This window comes from Babylonia areolata, chromosome 12 (genome assembly GCF_041734735.1).
Source record: "Babylonia areolata isolate BAREFJ2019XMU chromosome 12, ASM4173473v1, whole genome shotgun sequence".
NCBI classification, from domain to species: Eukaryota; Metazoa; Mollusca; class Gastropoda; order Neogastropoda; family Buccinidae; genus Babylonia; species Babylonia areolata.
In genome coordinates this window covers 35,388,703-35,406,439 of record NC_134887.1, presented here as the reverse complement: position 1 = coordinate 35,406,439, position 17,737 = coordinate 35,388,703, and the positions used below count along the sequence as shown (strand labels likewise).

The 17,737-nt window shown below is 40.3% G+C and overlaps 1 protein-coding gene across 1 annotated transcript; it reads right to left on the bottom strand.

The window, feature by feature from the left end:
- Positions 1-9,875: 9,875 nt before the first annotated feature.
- Positions 9,876-15,952, bottom strand: LOC143288171 (uncharacterized). The gene is made up of 4 exons (XM_076596473.1): positions 15,403-15,952; positions 14,890-14,995; positions 12,742-12,896; positions 9,876-10,504 (listed from the first exon to the last, which is right to left on the bottom strand). Exons 1-4 carry the CDS (start codon positions 15,887-15,889, stop codon positions 10,413-10,415), a joined length of 840 nt encoding a protein of 279 aa, XP_076452588.1. The 5' UTR covers positions 15,890-15,952; the 3' UTR covers positions 9,876-10,412.
- Between the last annotated feature and the right edge of the window lie 1,785 nt (positions 15,953-17,737).

Sequence of the window (17,737 nt, the reverse complement as noted above, 5' to 3'; positions counted from 1 at the left end):
GCGGGACTTTAGCTCCTTTGGAAGATCGAGACGAGGTCGGATCTTAGACATGTGTGTGTGTGTGTGTGTGTGTGTGCATGTGTGTGTATGTGTGTGTGGGTGTGTGTGCGTGCGTGCGCGCATGTCATTTTTGGTAATCTTATACCCTTTTTTTGTTGGATGTTTTCATTTGTTAATGTTGTTGTGCAATACCCTATTGTCTTAACATGAGTATGTGTGTGTGGGGGGTGGGGGGTTAGTATATCGTCAGCTATTGGGAATTCTTATTTGACTAGTTTTAATCTCTTCTTATGTTGCGCATGATTTTATGCCAGTGTTTACAATGAGCCTGTGATTGCACAACTTAATTTCCATGGGGATTAATAAAGTGTTTTTGATTTGATTGATTTGATTTGGACCATACCAGGGCTGAAAACACTCCCATCATTTGTATTTGTATTTGTATTTCTTTTTATCACACCAGATTTCTCTGTGTGAAATTCGGGCTGCTCTCCCCAGGGAGAGCGCGTCGCTATACTACAGCGCCACCCTTTTTTTTTTTGTATTTTTTCCTGCGTGCACTTTTATTTGTTTTTCCTATCGATGTGGATTTTCCTACAGAATTTTGCCAGGAACCACCCCTTTGTTGCCATGGGTTCTTTTACGTGCGCTAAGTGCATGCTGCACACGGGATCTAAGTTTATCGTCTCATCCGAATGACTAGCGTCCAGACCACCACTCAAGGTCTAGTGGAGGGGGAGAAAATATCGGCGGCTGAGTCATGATTCGAACCAGTGCGCTCAAATTCTCTCGCTTCCTAGGCGGATGCGTTACCCCTAGGCCATCACTCTACATCAGGAGCCACCATCATCAGTATTGATCCCACAGAGCCAAAAAATGAAAACATGGAAAGAGAAATATAGGCACATTTCATAGTCATTCTGATGTTGAATAATCATATATAATATACAAAATTATATATAAAGCAGGCATACCCAAAGCAAAACGGTCAGTGAGCAACTCAAATGTCCTACAGAGCTAAAGAACAATGTTTCATAATGTAAAGTACCCAATGTCAATTACCAAAAAAGACCAAAAATATTGCTCCCTTGTTGGCAACATATATTTCTTGATGATATCTCCATCAAAACCAGGTTGATGTCCTGCCTGAAATAGTACAACAGGCTCTGAAGGTGATTATTTTCATTAAATGACATCATCTGTTTGACCTTATCTTTAACATTATATCATCACTCACAGACTCACCGTCTCTATTGTCACCATCTCAAAATCAACCGGCACTGGGAAAAGTGTATTTAAAAAAAAAATCATGCTCTGCATAGTATAAATTTCTTTTGTATAATCACATTCTACAAATAATACTTCTTGCGAAAACACTCAAAAAGAGCAGCGACTAACTTCAGCACAACTTTGTATTCCACATGCAAAAGCAGTTCACAAAAGCAACATCTAATGATTAAAAAAAACAACAACAAGAACTAAGAATGGCGTATTCATGTGTCACGGAAAAGTCACATGGGAATTGATAACAACTGGTTTCCAGTCCTCCACAACAATGACCGGTGGGTGGTCTACACATAAACACACAAAGAAAGTCAAGACAACAGAATAAAAACCCTCTCCAATCACTACTGCCTGAACACAAAACCATTGAGCACTTAGCATAAACAGACCACACAACTGCATTTGATAACACTGTTTGATAATAAATATCACAGCCCAGACCTCTTGAGAACAGTGACAAATTAGAACTTAGACATCAGTAATGAAAAGATAACAATTATTAAGTACATGGCCTGCAGAAAACCAATTTCAAAATTCAGAACAAGTTTTTGTGAGATATGGGTCAACTGTAGAGAAGGCACAAGTTATCCAATGTTTAACTCTTTCCATACAAATGGTGAAAGAGACGACGTTAACAGCATTTCACCCCAATTACCATCATCAAAATATTGCAAGCGGAAGGCTCTTATACTGAAGAGGTGAATGTTGACAAAGAATACCACAATTCTGACGACGGAGGCTAAAGGTTGGGTCATTCAGACACCCACTGGACATCCGAGGGGTCTGTGTAGAGGACTGGCCGTACTGAGTGAGTTAATCTGCCAGCTACAATAACATACAGTATTTTCCTTCACCCCACCCCACCCCTTTTCCTGTACCTGAATTTCCACTTCCACTTTCTACCCTCAAAAAACATCATGGTACTCCAGCTTACAGTCTAGAGACAAGCGTTGATCTGTCAAAAATGTGGTTATCATTACTTCTTCTTCTTCTTCTGCGTTCACTCGTATGCACACGAGTGGGCTTTTACGTGTATGACCGTTTTTACCCCGCCATGTAGGCAGCCATACTCCGTTTTCGGGGGTGTGAATGCTGGGTATGTTCTTGTTTCCATACCCCACCAAACGCCGACATGGATTACAGGATCTTTAACGTGCGTATTTGATCTTTTGCTTGCATATACACACGAAGGGGGTTCAGGCACTTGCAGGTCTGCACATATGTTGACCTGGGAGATCGTAAAAATCTCCACCCTTTACCCACCAGGCGCCGTCACCGTGATTCGAACCCGGAACCCTCAGTTTGAAAGTCCAACGCTTTAACCATTCGGCTATTGCGCCCGTCTATCATTACTTCAAAGACAGTATGGAAATGATCCACCCCACCCCTGTTCATATTTACCTAATTCCACTTCCCCTCTCTACCCATAAGAAACATCATCATATCCCAGTTCACAGACAAAGACACAACTGTTGGTCTGTCAAAAATGTGATGATTATTATAATTTCATAGACAATATGGAACCACAACTGTATAAACAGTAAATTCTTAAAAGCCTGGTTGTACAATTTTTTAATTTGTGTAAAAACCACAAACCACGAGCTCAACAATGAACTGAAAACTAAATCGCAGATTTTCTACTACACATAACGAGCACAATTTCCATGTTTGTGGAAATTTCATCTGACCTCACTCTGACAAACTAAGGATCTGATTATCTTTGCCTGCAAAATTAAATACACAGGAAATTCTGTCTCTGACAAATCAAGGTCTCATCACTAAATACAACTAGCAAAATCTTCACGGCTGTTTCATGACCTTGAGGAGATGAAGCTACCTTAACAATGGTGTGCAGAAATGACAAAATTCTTTCCTGTACCCCTTATCTTGTTCTCTCTCCCATTCAATTGATCACAAGAAAAACAAAAGAAAGAAAACAACAACAACAACAACACCAACTCACATACACATGTGAACAAGCTGCTGATTTGGCAAGATCAGACTTAAACAAGTTGTGACAGATGAAAACTGCTCAACTGTGTTTGTGACAAATAAAAACTTATAAGCAGTCTTTGTGACAAAAGAAAACTTATGAGTAATCTTCGTGACATATCAGTAGTCTTGAGACAAATGAATGTCTTTATGACAAATAAAAACCGATCAGCAGTCTGTGAAAAATGGAAACTTGTCAACAGTCTATGTGACAAGTGAAAACTTATCAGTAGTCTTTGTGACAAATGAAAAAACTTTGTCACAAATGATATCTTATCAGCAGTCTTTGTGACAAACGATACCTTATCAACAGTCTTTGTGACAAACGATACCTTATCAACAGTCTTTGTGACAAATGAAAAAAACTTTGTCACAAATGATATCTTATCAGCAGTCTTTGTGACAAATGGCAACTTTGTCACAAATGAAAACTTATCAGCAGTCTTTGTGACAAATGATACCTTATCAACAGTCTTTGTGACAAATGATACCTTATCAACAGTCTTTGTGACAAATGAAAAAAACTTTGTCACAAATGATATCTTATCAGCAGTCTTTGTGACAAATGAAAAAACTTTGTCACAAATGATAACTTATCAACAGTCTTTGTGACAAACGATACCTTATCAACAGTCTTTGTGACAAATGAAAAAACTTTGTCACAAATGATATCTTATCAGCAGTCTTTGTGACAAATGGCAACTTTGTCACAAATGAAAACTTATCAACAGTCTTTGTGACAAATGAAAAAAAACTTTGTCACAAATGAAAACTTATCAACAGTCTTTGTGACAAATGAAAAAAACTTTGTCACAAAAGATAACTTATCAGCAGTCTTCTTTCAGCTGAAAAACACTGTCAACGTGCATGAGTTTTGAATCACTGCCGTCATTACACTGCGTCTGATGCAGTTCACTGACAACCACCACCACTGCTGACAAAAAGTGCAGGTGGGTAGCAGCAGTTACATATTTTTTGTGGATATCTATACAGCACTTAGTGTGCAGCTGGAAGCACTTTGAAAAAAAAAACAACAACAAAAAAAAACAACAAAAAAAAACAGATAAGAAAAAAAGCATCAACAACCACAGCAAAATTTCTTCATTGAATTCAAAGCGAATACACTAACATGAGAGAAACGGTATAAAGACACTCAGCTTCCTTCACTGTTACATGAAACATACCCCACCTCCAACTAAAACCACTCGTTAGCATGCATCTCAAACTCACGCAAAAGCAAAATGGTTCACCCTCGCACCCTAGTTATGAGGCCATCACCACAAGAGTGACAATGACTGAAGTGTTTACATGCAGCTGTGAAAGAAATATATCAGCTTTTGATCTTACATTCCTGACAGAAATCTTTTACACTGAATTGATCAGGTTTTGATGAGTAAATAACTGGAAGAAATAAAAACGTATTATCTTCACAATAGACGGGCGCAATAGCTGAGTGGCTGAAGCGTTGGACTGTCAATCTGAGGGTCCCAGGTTCGAATCACGGTGACGGTGCCTGGTGGGTAAATGGTGGAGATTTTTACGATCTCCCAGGTCAACATATGTGCAGACCTGCTAGTGCATGAACCCCCTTCGTGTGTATATGCAAGCAGATCAAATACGCACGTTAAAGATCCTGTAATCCATGTCAGCGTTCGGTGGGTTATGGCAGAAAGAACATACCCAGCATGCACACCCCCGAAAACGGAGTATGTCTGCCTACATGGCGGGGTAAAAACGGTCATACACGTAAAAGCCCACTCGTGTGCATACGAGTGAACGCAGCAGGAGCAGCAGCATCTTCACAATATTCAGTTTCAAAACCTCCTGCTGTTATTAACATCTGGAGTATGACCAGCTGTTGTGGTGAAATGGTTAGCATTAAAGGGGTCTGTTCCCCATCAGAAGTGGAGATTTTCCGCAGCTCCTACCGAAAGCAGAGTGATTGATACGGATACTTATACAGCGCCTATCCTCGGTCGGAGACCAAGCTCTAAGCGCTTTACAGACACAGGGACATTTGCACAACAGGCTGGCTACCTGGGTAGAGCCGACTGATGGCTGCCACAGGGCACTCATAATTCGTTTCCTGTGTCATTCAATCAGATTTCAGGCACACACACATACACACTCCGACAAACATGTAACATTTTACACGTATGACCATTTTTTTGTTTGTTTGTTTGTTTTTTATTTATCCCGCCAAGTAGGCAACCATGCTCCGTTTTCAGGTGTGTGAATGCTGGGAATGTTCTTGTTTCCATAACCCACCAAATGAGGACATGGATTACAGGATCTTTAACGTGCGTATTTGATCTTCTGTATGCGTATACACACGAAGGGGGTTCAGGCACTAGCAGGTCTGCACATATGTTAACCTGGGAGATCGGAAAAATCTCCACCCTTTGTGCTATGGGCTAAAACAGAAAGACTGGGACCACACAGTCAAGGGTCTACTACTTCATGGATGCGTCTTAGGGAGTGCTGCTCCAATTTGCTGACCAGCACTGCAAGTATCTGCATCCCTCAACCTGATTAAAGTGGGAATGTGATTATTAACTGGAGCACAGCCTTGACAAGGAGTCCCAAACCTAAAAGGACCCACACAGCAGCCGCAGCAGTTATCACCCTAAACATCATCGAAAGAAAACAAAAATGTCCCCCGATTCTGGGGCATCAAAAAAAAAAAAAAAAAAAAAAAAAAAGCATTTGGACCCTGAATGCCAACATTTCCTGAAGAAACCACTGTCACACAAGTCTCTATTCTCTGAAGCATGTTATCAATCTATTTTTCTATGCATACCAATCATATCACATGAATGACTATCCTAAACCCTGCTTTTTTTTTTCTCAAACACGCTTTCCGTCACAGTCTTGAAATCTTATTATAAAATGAAACAGTGCTATATGAAATATAACACTCACCAGAAAGACAAGGAGGTTGTAGTATTTCAGAACTTTACTTTAAAAAGGAAATTTTCTTCCTACAATTACGTTAAAATAACATACTTACTGTGACCCACTAGTGCAGACTCCGGCAGGGGTCTGACATTCCTGTCCTGTGCAAACTACTATCTGCCTATGCGGAGAAAACGAAAGTAGCTACAGCCGATAACCTCCTGTAGTAGGTTACCTGCCCATAGCATCCCTGACTAGCGCCCTCTTTTTCCGGCAGCCATCTTGACTCCTGCTCCTGTGCTCTGCATACGGCTAAGTTGTTTTTTTTCCGTAATTTCTGCCTGTCTATCGATTCTTTGTCGCTGTCTCTTTGCATGTGATCATGATAAACAACAGGCCACAAGATTACTAGTATTTCAGAACTTTACTTTAAAATTGGTTTCATTTTCAGTGCCAAGGAGGTGTCTAAAGTGGCGGACTTATCCAAATACACAGCACCACGTTTATTGTATCGAAAAAAGGATCAGGTGATGGCCTAGAGGTAACGCGTCCGCCTAGGAAGCGAGAGAATCTGAGCGCGCTGGTTCGAATCACAGCTCAGCCGCCGATATTTTCTCCCCCTCCACTAGACCTTGAGTGGTGGTCTGGACGCTAGTCATTCGGATGAGACGATAAACCGAGGTCCCGTGTGCAGCATGCACTTAGCGCACATAAAAGAACCCACAGCAACAAAAGGGTTGTTCCTGGCAAAATTCTGTAGAAAAATCCACTGCGATAGGAAAAACAAGTAAAACTGCACGCATGAAAAAAAATACAAAAAAATGGGTGGCGCTGTAGTGTAGCGACGCGCTCTCCCTGGGGAGAGCAGCCCGAATTTCACACAGAGAAATCTGTTGTGATAAAAAGAAATACAAATACAAAATACAAATACAACTGATATTCGCAATCAGGTTCTCTGTAACCATGAAAACCTGGGAACAGTATAAGTGATATGTAATATGAAAAAAAAACATTTCAGTTTCTTTTCTGTTATTCTTCTCACAACTTCTTCACTTCACTTCACTTCATTCCCTCGACCGCTGGGGTCGTTGGGGGGACATGAGGAAGATGTCATAGCTCGCCACGCCGTTCTGTTGGCAGCTGTCGTGAGGAGATCTGGCATCGTCATTTTGGTCCATTCCTTGACGTTGTCAGACCAGCTTTTTTTCTGCCGCCCCCGTCTGCGCCCTCCCTCTACAGTCCCTTGCAGGATGGTTTTGGAGAGGGTGTTATGTCGTATGACGTGACCAAACCATGCCATCTTCCGTCGTTTGACAGTCGCCAGCAGTGGTTCTTGGGGCCCAACAAGGTTGCTGACCAGGTTCCGCACATAGTCATTGGTCTTGTGCTCCTTGTAGGAGATGTGTAGTAGTCTCCTCAGGCACTTGGTTTCGAATGCTTGGATTAATAAAGGGACCTACTTGAGCATGAATTTCTTCCCTAAGCATAGGAAGCACACTATTAAACAATCTCTTAGCGTACATAAAAAAAAAAATCTTTAAGTTGGAATTGGCTTTTGAAGCTTACACTTATGCAAACAAATTTCAAAAAGCCAGTATCGTCAAATCTTTAGGGCTATCAATTTTTATGTTTCTTTTTATAGCATCACTCTTGTGAAAAGTTTAAGGTTCGAGCAACTTGCAAATCCGTATCCCAGACATCATGAAAATCTTGATTCAAGGTGGGATGCAATGCCTGAGAAACTTGATTTAACCCATGGACAAACAAAAATCAACAACTGAATCTGTGTCCATTTATCAAACAAACACAGTCACCGGTTTGATTCTGTTTTTCTCTTCGTCTTCTTTTTTTGTTGTTGTTGTTGTTGAGAAATTAACAATAATGAGAAGTCCCCCCCCCCCCCCTCCCCTCCCCCCCCCCCCAAAAAAAAAACCCAACAAAAAACAAACAAAAAAACCTACACATTACAATGCAACACTTAAAAGACAAGATGGGAGTGTGACCGAATGCTGACAGACAAATCACAGATACAGTCAAGGTAGAAAGGACCGTGAAAATCAAAACTTGATAAAAAATAGTCAGGAGAAAGCTTCGACTTAGGATTTCCCCCCCCCCCCCCCCCATTATGTTTAACCTGACATACTCACTGTGACCCACTGGTACTGACTCCACCAGGGGTCCCATTCCTGTCCTCTGCAAAATACTCCTATTCCCGAGTTAGTGGAGAAATTGAAAAATAGCCGCAGCTAGTAGCCTCCCTTAGTAAATTACCTCCCTCACATCCAGATTTTCAACGGGAGGGGCTGGCTTGACACCAAGAGATTATACAAATGCTGGATAATCAGGGGAAAAAAAAATGATCAGCCTTAAATATGTGTAACATTAAGCTCAAACTGAGTGCCATGATTTCAAATGAGATAAATATAAAAATCAAAGAAAAAACTAACACCCCCCCCCTCCCTCTCCCCCGACCCCCACAAAAAAACACTTTAGTTTAAAACACTGACTTTCTATTCAGAATCAAAACCATCTTTAAAAGCAAAAAAAAAAAAAAAAAAAAAAAACAAAAATAAATAAATAAACCTTCAAAATGAATAGCTTAAAAACAGAAAGAATTACTGGAACAACTACACAATACACATTTCAGCAGATAATACCTCATCAAATAAAAAAGATCTCTATGTAGATCCTACCATCCACATACACACCACATCCAAAAAAACGAAAAAAGATTTCTCATGAGACCATATACACTTTCCTACATGAGAACAACAAAAAGAATTGAGCAATTATAACTGATACATATACCTTGTTTGAGTCACCACACAATTTCAAAAACAATACACTATCCCAATACATATATATTTACAATATAGTACAGGCATAATCATTCATTGTCGAAAGAAAAAAAAGGGAGATACCCCCAACACACAGGAACAAAGAGATTAAACTTGGTAATCCCTGATTAGATGAAATTCTAAAAAATAAAGAAAATTCTAAAAAAAAAAATAAATAAAGAAAGAAAGATAATGTGTTCAGAAAGTTCGGTCCACTCAGGATGGCTGCAGTTCAGTTTCAGTTCCAGTAGCTCAAGGAGGCATCACTGCATTCAGACAAACCCATATACGCTACACCACATCTGCCAAGCAGATGCCTGACCAGCAGCGTAACCCAACGCGCTTAGTCAGGCCTTGAGGAAAAAAAAACGAAAAAAAAAAGGGTGAATAAATAATTGATAAATACATGAAAAAATTTTTTTTTTTAAACCCCAACTACTACTACTACTAATAATAAGGCGCAAAAACTTGATGAAGTCAACTATAAGCGTACATAAATAAATAAATAAATAATTTTTTTTTTTTTTTTTTTTTTAAACAACAACAAAAAAACCCATGAAAACGAAGTCACAAAGCAGCACCATTACTCATTTGGAAGTCAGAAGATCAATGAACACAGAACTCTGGAACTGGAACACTTCAGAAATGTCATTGAATTTCTTGATTTTTCCAACCCCCCCCCCCCCCCCCCCCCTATAAAGAAAACAAGATCAGGCTTTCAACAATATTCATCAGCCAACATTTGGAGAACTGGTAGTGACTGGTCTGGTACAACACTTTGGTCCCACAGATCACATGATTTTCAGGTTTATTTTTAAACATTCCACAAAAAGGAGGCATAAAATCACCCTACACACAAATTCTCTCTCTCTCTCTCTCTTAATATACACACTTTTTTTTTTCTCACTTACAACTGCAGAGCAAATTTTTGTTTTTCAAAATGCGTAAATAACATAACTGAATTTGAAATTATTACAAAGTTATCTGTTCCAAAAGGATTTCTTTATCTAAACCATATGGTTAGGGTCACAGACCATTGTTTAATATGCTGTTTCCTGACGAGTTTCCAATAAAAACAACAACAAAAACACCCCCTCCCCTGAAAGACCTAATAAAAAAAGAAAACTAATCCAGTCTTACAAATCTTAAACCTCGCATTTCAAATACTAGGTCCATGATCTACAGAGACTCTGCAAAAACTTATAGAAAAAGGGTAAACTTCTTTTCTTGCACTTCATGTGAATGGCATTTCATGCGTGTGTGTGCAAACGAAAAATGTGATCCACAAAAGAAATGCATATTGTAGCAAGCGTTCATGGCGATAAACGTTTGTAAATTTAGGTGTACACATTTCTGTGACTATCACAGAGGAAAACTTGTGTCTTTCCGCTTGGCCGCGACATGTCATGGACCACTGCCTCTGTCACACATGAGCACTTCTTCCCACTCCGGTTCGTTGAACATCGGTAGGTACTGGCGCTTGTTCCTCAGCACCTCTGTGGGAACATCCACACACACAAAGAAACATACATTTAATAATAATAATAATAATAATAATAATGGATACTTATATAGCACACTATCCAGAAATCTGCTCTAGGTGCTTTACAAAAACGCTTTTGATAACATAAAACATTATATTTATGTTACATACACACACCAAAATGTGACCACACACACACACACACACACACACACACACGCACGCACGCACGCACGCACGCACGCACACACACACACACACACACACACACTGCATACATACATATTAACATGCATGTGTATCTAACAGCTACCCTAACACATACGCACACACAGGCAGGCACAAACTTACATAAACACACGCACACACGATACACATTCATATACATGCATGTAGTTGTGGACCTGCCACAATTGAACTTATTGCTGAGGGAAAAGGTGAGTTTTGAGACGAGATTTAAAAGATGCGAGGGAATCTTTTAAATACTACTACTACTACTACTACTACTACTAACATTTACATAGCGCTGAATCTTGTGGGGGAGGTGGGGGCGGGGGAGGGTTTTTTGAGAAAGAGTGGCCATGAATGTTTTATGTAACTTGTAATATTTTTCTTTCATGTAAAGTGCCCTGAGCTCTTTGAGAGAAAGGGTGCTAAAAATATGTATATTATTATTATTACAGCATTATTAATAAAACAATAATGGTGGTATTTATATAGCGCTGAATCTTGTGCAGAGACAACTCTAAGCGCTTTCACACCAATCATTCACACGCATGCATAACTCTAAAACTGAAGAAACTGAAGACAAGGAAGAGGCAGGGAAGGGAGGCTATCTTGTGAAGAGGTGGGTTCTAAGGCCAGATTTAAAAGAGCTGAGTGCGGAGACCTGACGAAGCGAAAGAGGAAGTTCATTCCAAATGCAAGGTCCAGAGACAGTCGAGTGTTTGAATCTGGGTATGCGTAAACAGAGTGGATCCGAAGCCGATCGTAGAGAGCGAGATGGAGTGTAAAGGTGAAGGCAGCCACAATATGTATAATGATATACACACACATTCATACACACATAAATACATCACACACATACACACAAACACACAAACATAGCTAATCCCAAACATTTTCTAAATTCGACACCAGCAGCACATTCAAGACAAATTACAAGTCTAATGTATAGACTTCGTTTAAATGCCTTTCGTACAAAATTTTCTAAAAATATAAAATGTATATGCGGTAAGCAAATAACTGTAAGCCATCTACTCATTCATTGTGTGAGCATAAGACAGTTACTTCCAAAAGATGTAGTTGATGACTTTTCTTCCAATATTTCATTAGCCACTGAAAAGATTTTGAATGATTATTCATTGCTCAGAATGTTTTCAGAAATTTTAAACTCCAGTCCAGTTGGTATCCTCCTTTGATGTATTATATTTAATACTGTTATTTATATTTACATTGTTGTAGGTTAATTCTTGTTGATATGCATATACATATTCTCCTTCCCATGACAACTCATTCAATATACACCACAACCTCTTTAGACTTTTTCTTATAATATACTTTTCCTCTGATACATAACATGAACTTTTTTTTTTTTTTTTACACTAATATTCACATGCATTCCCTTTCCTTTATATACTACTTTACTCCTTTCCGTCTAAAAACACTTATAGTGAATAGACGTTAAACTGAAGAAAACACACACACTCAAACAAAAACACACCATATCAGCCAGGCAGATACCTGACCAGCAGCACAACCCAACACACTTCATCAGACCTTGACAGCTTGAGTGCATGTGTGTGTGTACCTGTCTGTGGATTTCCTCTACAGAATTCTGCCAGAGGACAACGCTCTCGTTGCCATGGGTTCTTTTTCGGTGCGCCAAGTGCATGCTGCACACGAGACCTCTGCTTATCATCTCATCCGAGTGACTAGACATTCAGTATGATTTTCCAGTCAAACTTGGGAGAAAGGGCAAAAGCGGGGATTTGAGCCCAGACCCCCGTGGACTCGGTATTGTAAGATGAACGTCTAAACTATTTTGCCACCTTTCTTCTACACTCAACACCACAACACACACACACACACACACAACACCACCACAATACATGCACACACCCCTTCCACAGACTAGTGGCTGCATGTCAGTGAAGCAGATTAAGTCAGCACAACAAAACACACACACAAAGACACATACACCCACACCCACACATACATCCACACACACCAACACCCACACCCACATACCTTTAACAGAGGTCAGTGGCTGCATGTCAGTGAAGCGGAAGAAGTCATTGGGACGGTAGCGACAGTGATCAAATCCCCCCAGACACCAGATGGTCCACATCATCAGACATATCAGCACCACCACGCACAGGTATGCCCACTGGGATGCTTGACTCCTGTCATACATGTACACACACACACAACATTATTGTATTGCATTGTATTGTATTGTATCGAATTGTATTGTACTGTAATTTGTATTGTATTGCATCGTAATATTTGTATTGTATTGCATTGTATTGTACTGTAATTTGTATTGTATTGTATCGTAATATTTGTATTGTATTGGACTGTGTTGTATTACACTGTATTGTATTGTATCGTAATATTTGTATTGTATTGCATTGTATTGTACTGTAATTTGTACTGTATTGTATCGTAATATTTGTATTGTATTGTATCGTATCGTATTGTATTTTGTACTGTATTGTATCGTAATATTTGTATTGTATTGCATTGCATTGCATTGTATCGTATTGTACTGTAATTTGTATTGTATTGTATCGTAATATTTGTATTGTATTGTACTGTATTGTATTACATTGTATTGTATTGTATCGTAATATTTGTATTGTATTGAATTGAATTGTATTGTATTGTATTGCATTGTATTGTATTTGTAATTTGTACTGTATCGTATCGTAATATTTGTATTGCATTGTATTGTATTGTATTGCATTGTATTGTATCGTATTGTAATTTGTACTGTACTGTATCGTAATATTTGTATTGTATTGTACTGTATTGTATTACTCTTTGTCAAAACAGATTCCTCTGCAGGGTTCGAATTTAGTGGGTGCCCGGGTGCAAATGCTACGAACAGTTGGCTCGGGCATGCAAATTTTCTGTTGAGAGTGCCCAGCTGGCACTCAAAAACTGATCGAGGCAAAAGAAAACTGATTAAAAGACACACCAAGAAAGCAAGCTTGAACGTGGTCGATCGAAATGTATAGTGTCGTCTGCTGCAGCTCGCTTCGTGGAGCAGCATCTTTGTGTGTACACGATTGGATGTTGACGTTTATGGCGAGTTAGCGACGATGTTTCCCCATGTTCAATGTTAAAAGAAAGGCTCCCGAAACAGAGACGAAAGCTCAGGATGACCAAAAAAAAAAAAAAAAAAAAGAGCAGGAGTACGAATCAAAGCGCCAGCGTGTGTACAATGAAGCCTGGCAGAAAGACTTTCCTTGGCACACCGCTGAAACGAAGGAAGATTTTATTTCGTTTGATTGGCACCCAAAACCACAATTGGGCACTCAAACGTTTTGTCCAGAGTGCCCAAATGGCACTCAAAAAAGAGTTAAATTCAAACCCTGTTCTGTATGAAATTCCCGCTGCTTTCCCCAGGTACAGTCGCAAGAGTGAGAGAACTTGCAACTATTTTCTGCTTGCAATTGTATTTGTTTTCCAATCAAAATGGATTTTTCTACTGGATTTTTACCAGGGACAAGCATTTTGTTGTCCTGGGTTCTTTTACGTGGTCTAAGTGCATGTTGCACACGAGACCTCGGTTTATCGTCTCATGACAACCGTAGAAGCTCAGTTTTATTTTAGACTCAAATTTAGAGTCTTCTTCTTCTTCTTCTGCGTTCGAGAGCTGCAACTCCCACGTTCACTCGTATGCACACAAGTGGGCTTTTACGTGTACCGTTTTCACCCCGCCATGTAGGCAACCATACTCCATTTTCGGGGGTATGCATGCTGGGTATGTTCTTGTTTCCATAACCCACCGAACCCTGACATGGATTACAGGATCTTTAACGTGCGTATTTGATCTTCTGCTTGCATATACACACGAAGGGGGTTCAGGCATTAGCAGGTCTGCACATATGTTGACCTTGGAGATCGTAAAAATCTCCACCGTTTACCCACCAGGCGCCGTCACGGTGATTCGAACCCGGGACCCTCAGATTGACAGTCCAACGCTTTAACCACTCGGCTATTGCGCCCGTCAAATTTAGAGTCAAAATGATGAGAAAGGGCTAGACCTGGTCTCAAACCCAGACCACCATAATCAATTTCTAGCCCATACAGTCGTGACAACAGATGCCTCCTCTGCTGTTGTGCTGTTCATAGTCATATGTAGTAGGCACACTAAAATGGGACACTTACAACTGTCTCTCAAAGTCCATTTTCTTCAGAAATTCCAGCAGTTTGGTCATGTTCACTGGCTGGCCATCCAGCCCCAACAACACTGTGCTGTTTTCCACATCAGCACCTGAAACCAAACCATTGTTCAATTCATGGAATTCGCATTGGTTGTAATGTCAGAGACAACTGAGAACATCTTAAGGGAAGAAGGATTGTAATTATGCCAACAATACATATGATATATATTGCTCACTTCTTTTGTTGGTATAGCATCTGATATATCACACACACACACACACACACACACACCATCACACAACATCACACATTGTAATTTGTATGCATACACGGTATACACCAACAACCACACACACCACTACAAAAAAAAAAAAAAAAAAAAAAAAACCACACCAAAATTGCACACGCACACACACCATCAAATATATATACACACACCATCCGACACACATCATCACACACACACACACACACACACACCATTACCCACACCACCACACATTCACACCATCTTACCATGATCAGAACCAGCCATCCTCTCATCTGACTGACCAGACTCGGAGAGAGTTGTCTGCCCTGGTGAAGACCGAGCCCCAACGCTTTGCTCCTTGACATTCATGCCTCCCTCCGCAACACTGGCTGCAGACGTTATATTCCCCTTGAATAACGCTGAAGATTCATACGTCCTATGAGGTATCACATCATCATCACCCGTTTTCTGTGACCTATTAGTTGCTAGCACTGCAGTTGTGCTGTTACCAGTATCAGTCATCTGTCTTGTTGTGGGCATTCTGATCTGTTTTACTGTGACCTTTTCTGCTTCATCAACTTTTAAAGATCCGTTTTTCTTCTTCGGTTTCTTACCTGCCTTACCTGTAAGCTTTTTGCTTTTATTCACTTTCAAATGTCTATTCCTCTTTGAAGATCTCTTAGTGCGTAAATGACTATTGTCAGACTTGAGGTGGCGCTTTAGCATTAAACACTGAGCCCTCAGATTTCCCATCTGTCTGTGAATCTGTGAAATTTTTCGTTCATGAAGAACTTGTGTTAGATGTGTTTCATACTGTTCTGAAGCTCTAGTTCTCAAGGAAGTTATCTGGTTTACATTAGTACAGGCTCTGCACAATTTCTGGAGTTTTTCCAGGTTTCTGACACCTCCTAACAATGGAACATTTCCAGAACTGATAGGTTCCAGTGTTTGTCTTTCCAGAGAAGCCCTTTTTAACTCAGCAGTGTGCTCCAGGTCTGCAAGTACATCATGATAATTCAAACAAACTCTGAACAAAACTGGATGTACCTTGTGTTTGTTTCCTCTGTGTATGTGTTTCTGAGGAGTGAAGAAAGCCAAAGTGGCCTGTTTTAATTTCCCAGTCTGCTTTATCCTCCTAATCTGTTGTAAAATTATACTGTCTGGCTGCAGTCTGGCTGTTTGTTCCACATAGCCTGGTTCTTTTTTTCGATCCGACGGCAGTGTTGGAGAAGGTATAGATCCCTGTCTGGTGAGAAGCATCTCCGTATCACCTTCCACATAGGCAACAATGCGGTCTCCATTGCCCATCACCTGTTGACATATATTTCATTATCAAATTTATAATGTTATGTTGTAATCAAGTTCTAGCAATTACTAGCATGGTATAAATGTATGATAGTCAGTTGTTTTCAACTATAACCATCAGAACAGCAGTGAAGGTAACTGCTGTCCTGACTATCTGGGCTAGAATTTGATTTCAGTGGAAAGTGTCCTGCCAAACTTTCATCCCCACCCTCTCGGCCAAGAGGGTTTTAGGACAGTCAGCGTTGGGATGGTTCCCAAAGGCCAACTAGCCCCCCAAGCCTGCAGCGATAAGAGCCAGTGCAATTTTGCTTCCTGGTTTGAGAGTCACAGTCCCTCATAAAAGACTAGGCTGTAAAGTGTAAATGATTTCCCATTGCAATAGAGAAACCACTGATAACACAGCTCTCACTTTGCTGTTGGCCCAACTGTAGACTTATGTCAATCTGTGATATAAACTGAAGAATGGTAGTAGATTTGTCTGAAACAGTACTCTGAGTGTAACTTAACAGCAACAGTCAAGCCTGGGTGAGTCTGTATTGTGGGGATTCAGGATAGGATGTTGTTAATGCCCATTAAAATGACAATTAAGGGTGGGACAGAAATGTAATCACAGACATTTTCCCCCACAGATGTGTGTATGTGCTGATGTGTATGCATACATGTGTATGTGTGTGTGTCTTTGTGCAATCACATAGCTGAACATTACTGTACAAACATTGCCTCAACACCACAGACACAGTGCCCAGCACTTAGTTAAGTAAAGTCAATTATAAAACCTATACTTTGCAACTCTCTCTTCCTTAGTATGATTACAACTGCCAACTTTTAAAGCAATTAAACTTCAAACACTTGAACACCTTCCCTTATGCTACAGACTGTCCGTTTGGTGTTGAGGCAGGCTCATACAGCCATGTCTAGCCGTGTCATCAAACAAACACACACAGACACACAGTCTCTGTGTGACTGACGGAGTGAACCATTGCCTGCTCACGAGGGCTCATGAGCGTCCAAGCTTAGTTGTGAACACTTCTCATTCCGCCTCGAGGGGGACAAACTGTGCGTGAACACTACTCATTCCGTCTCGAGGGGGAAAAACTGTGGCTGACGCACAAACTATGAGGTATCTTACACTGAGAAGCAGTAGACACAGACCAACACGCAGACCCAGCACGAAAGCTATTCCGTGTGAGAAGGGACACATCATTGAGGTAGCGTGTCGATCTCCCTTTCACACAATCCACGAAAACATCACACTCTGCCCCGGAAGTTGATAAAAGAATGACCTTCACCTTTACC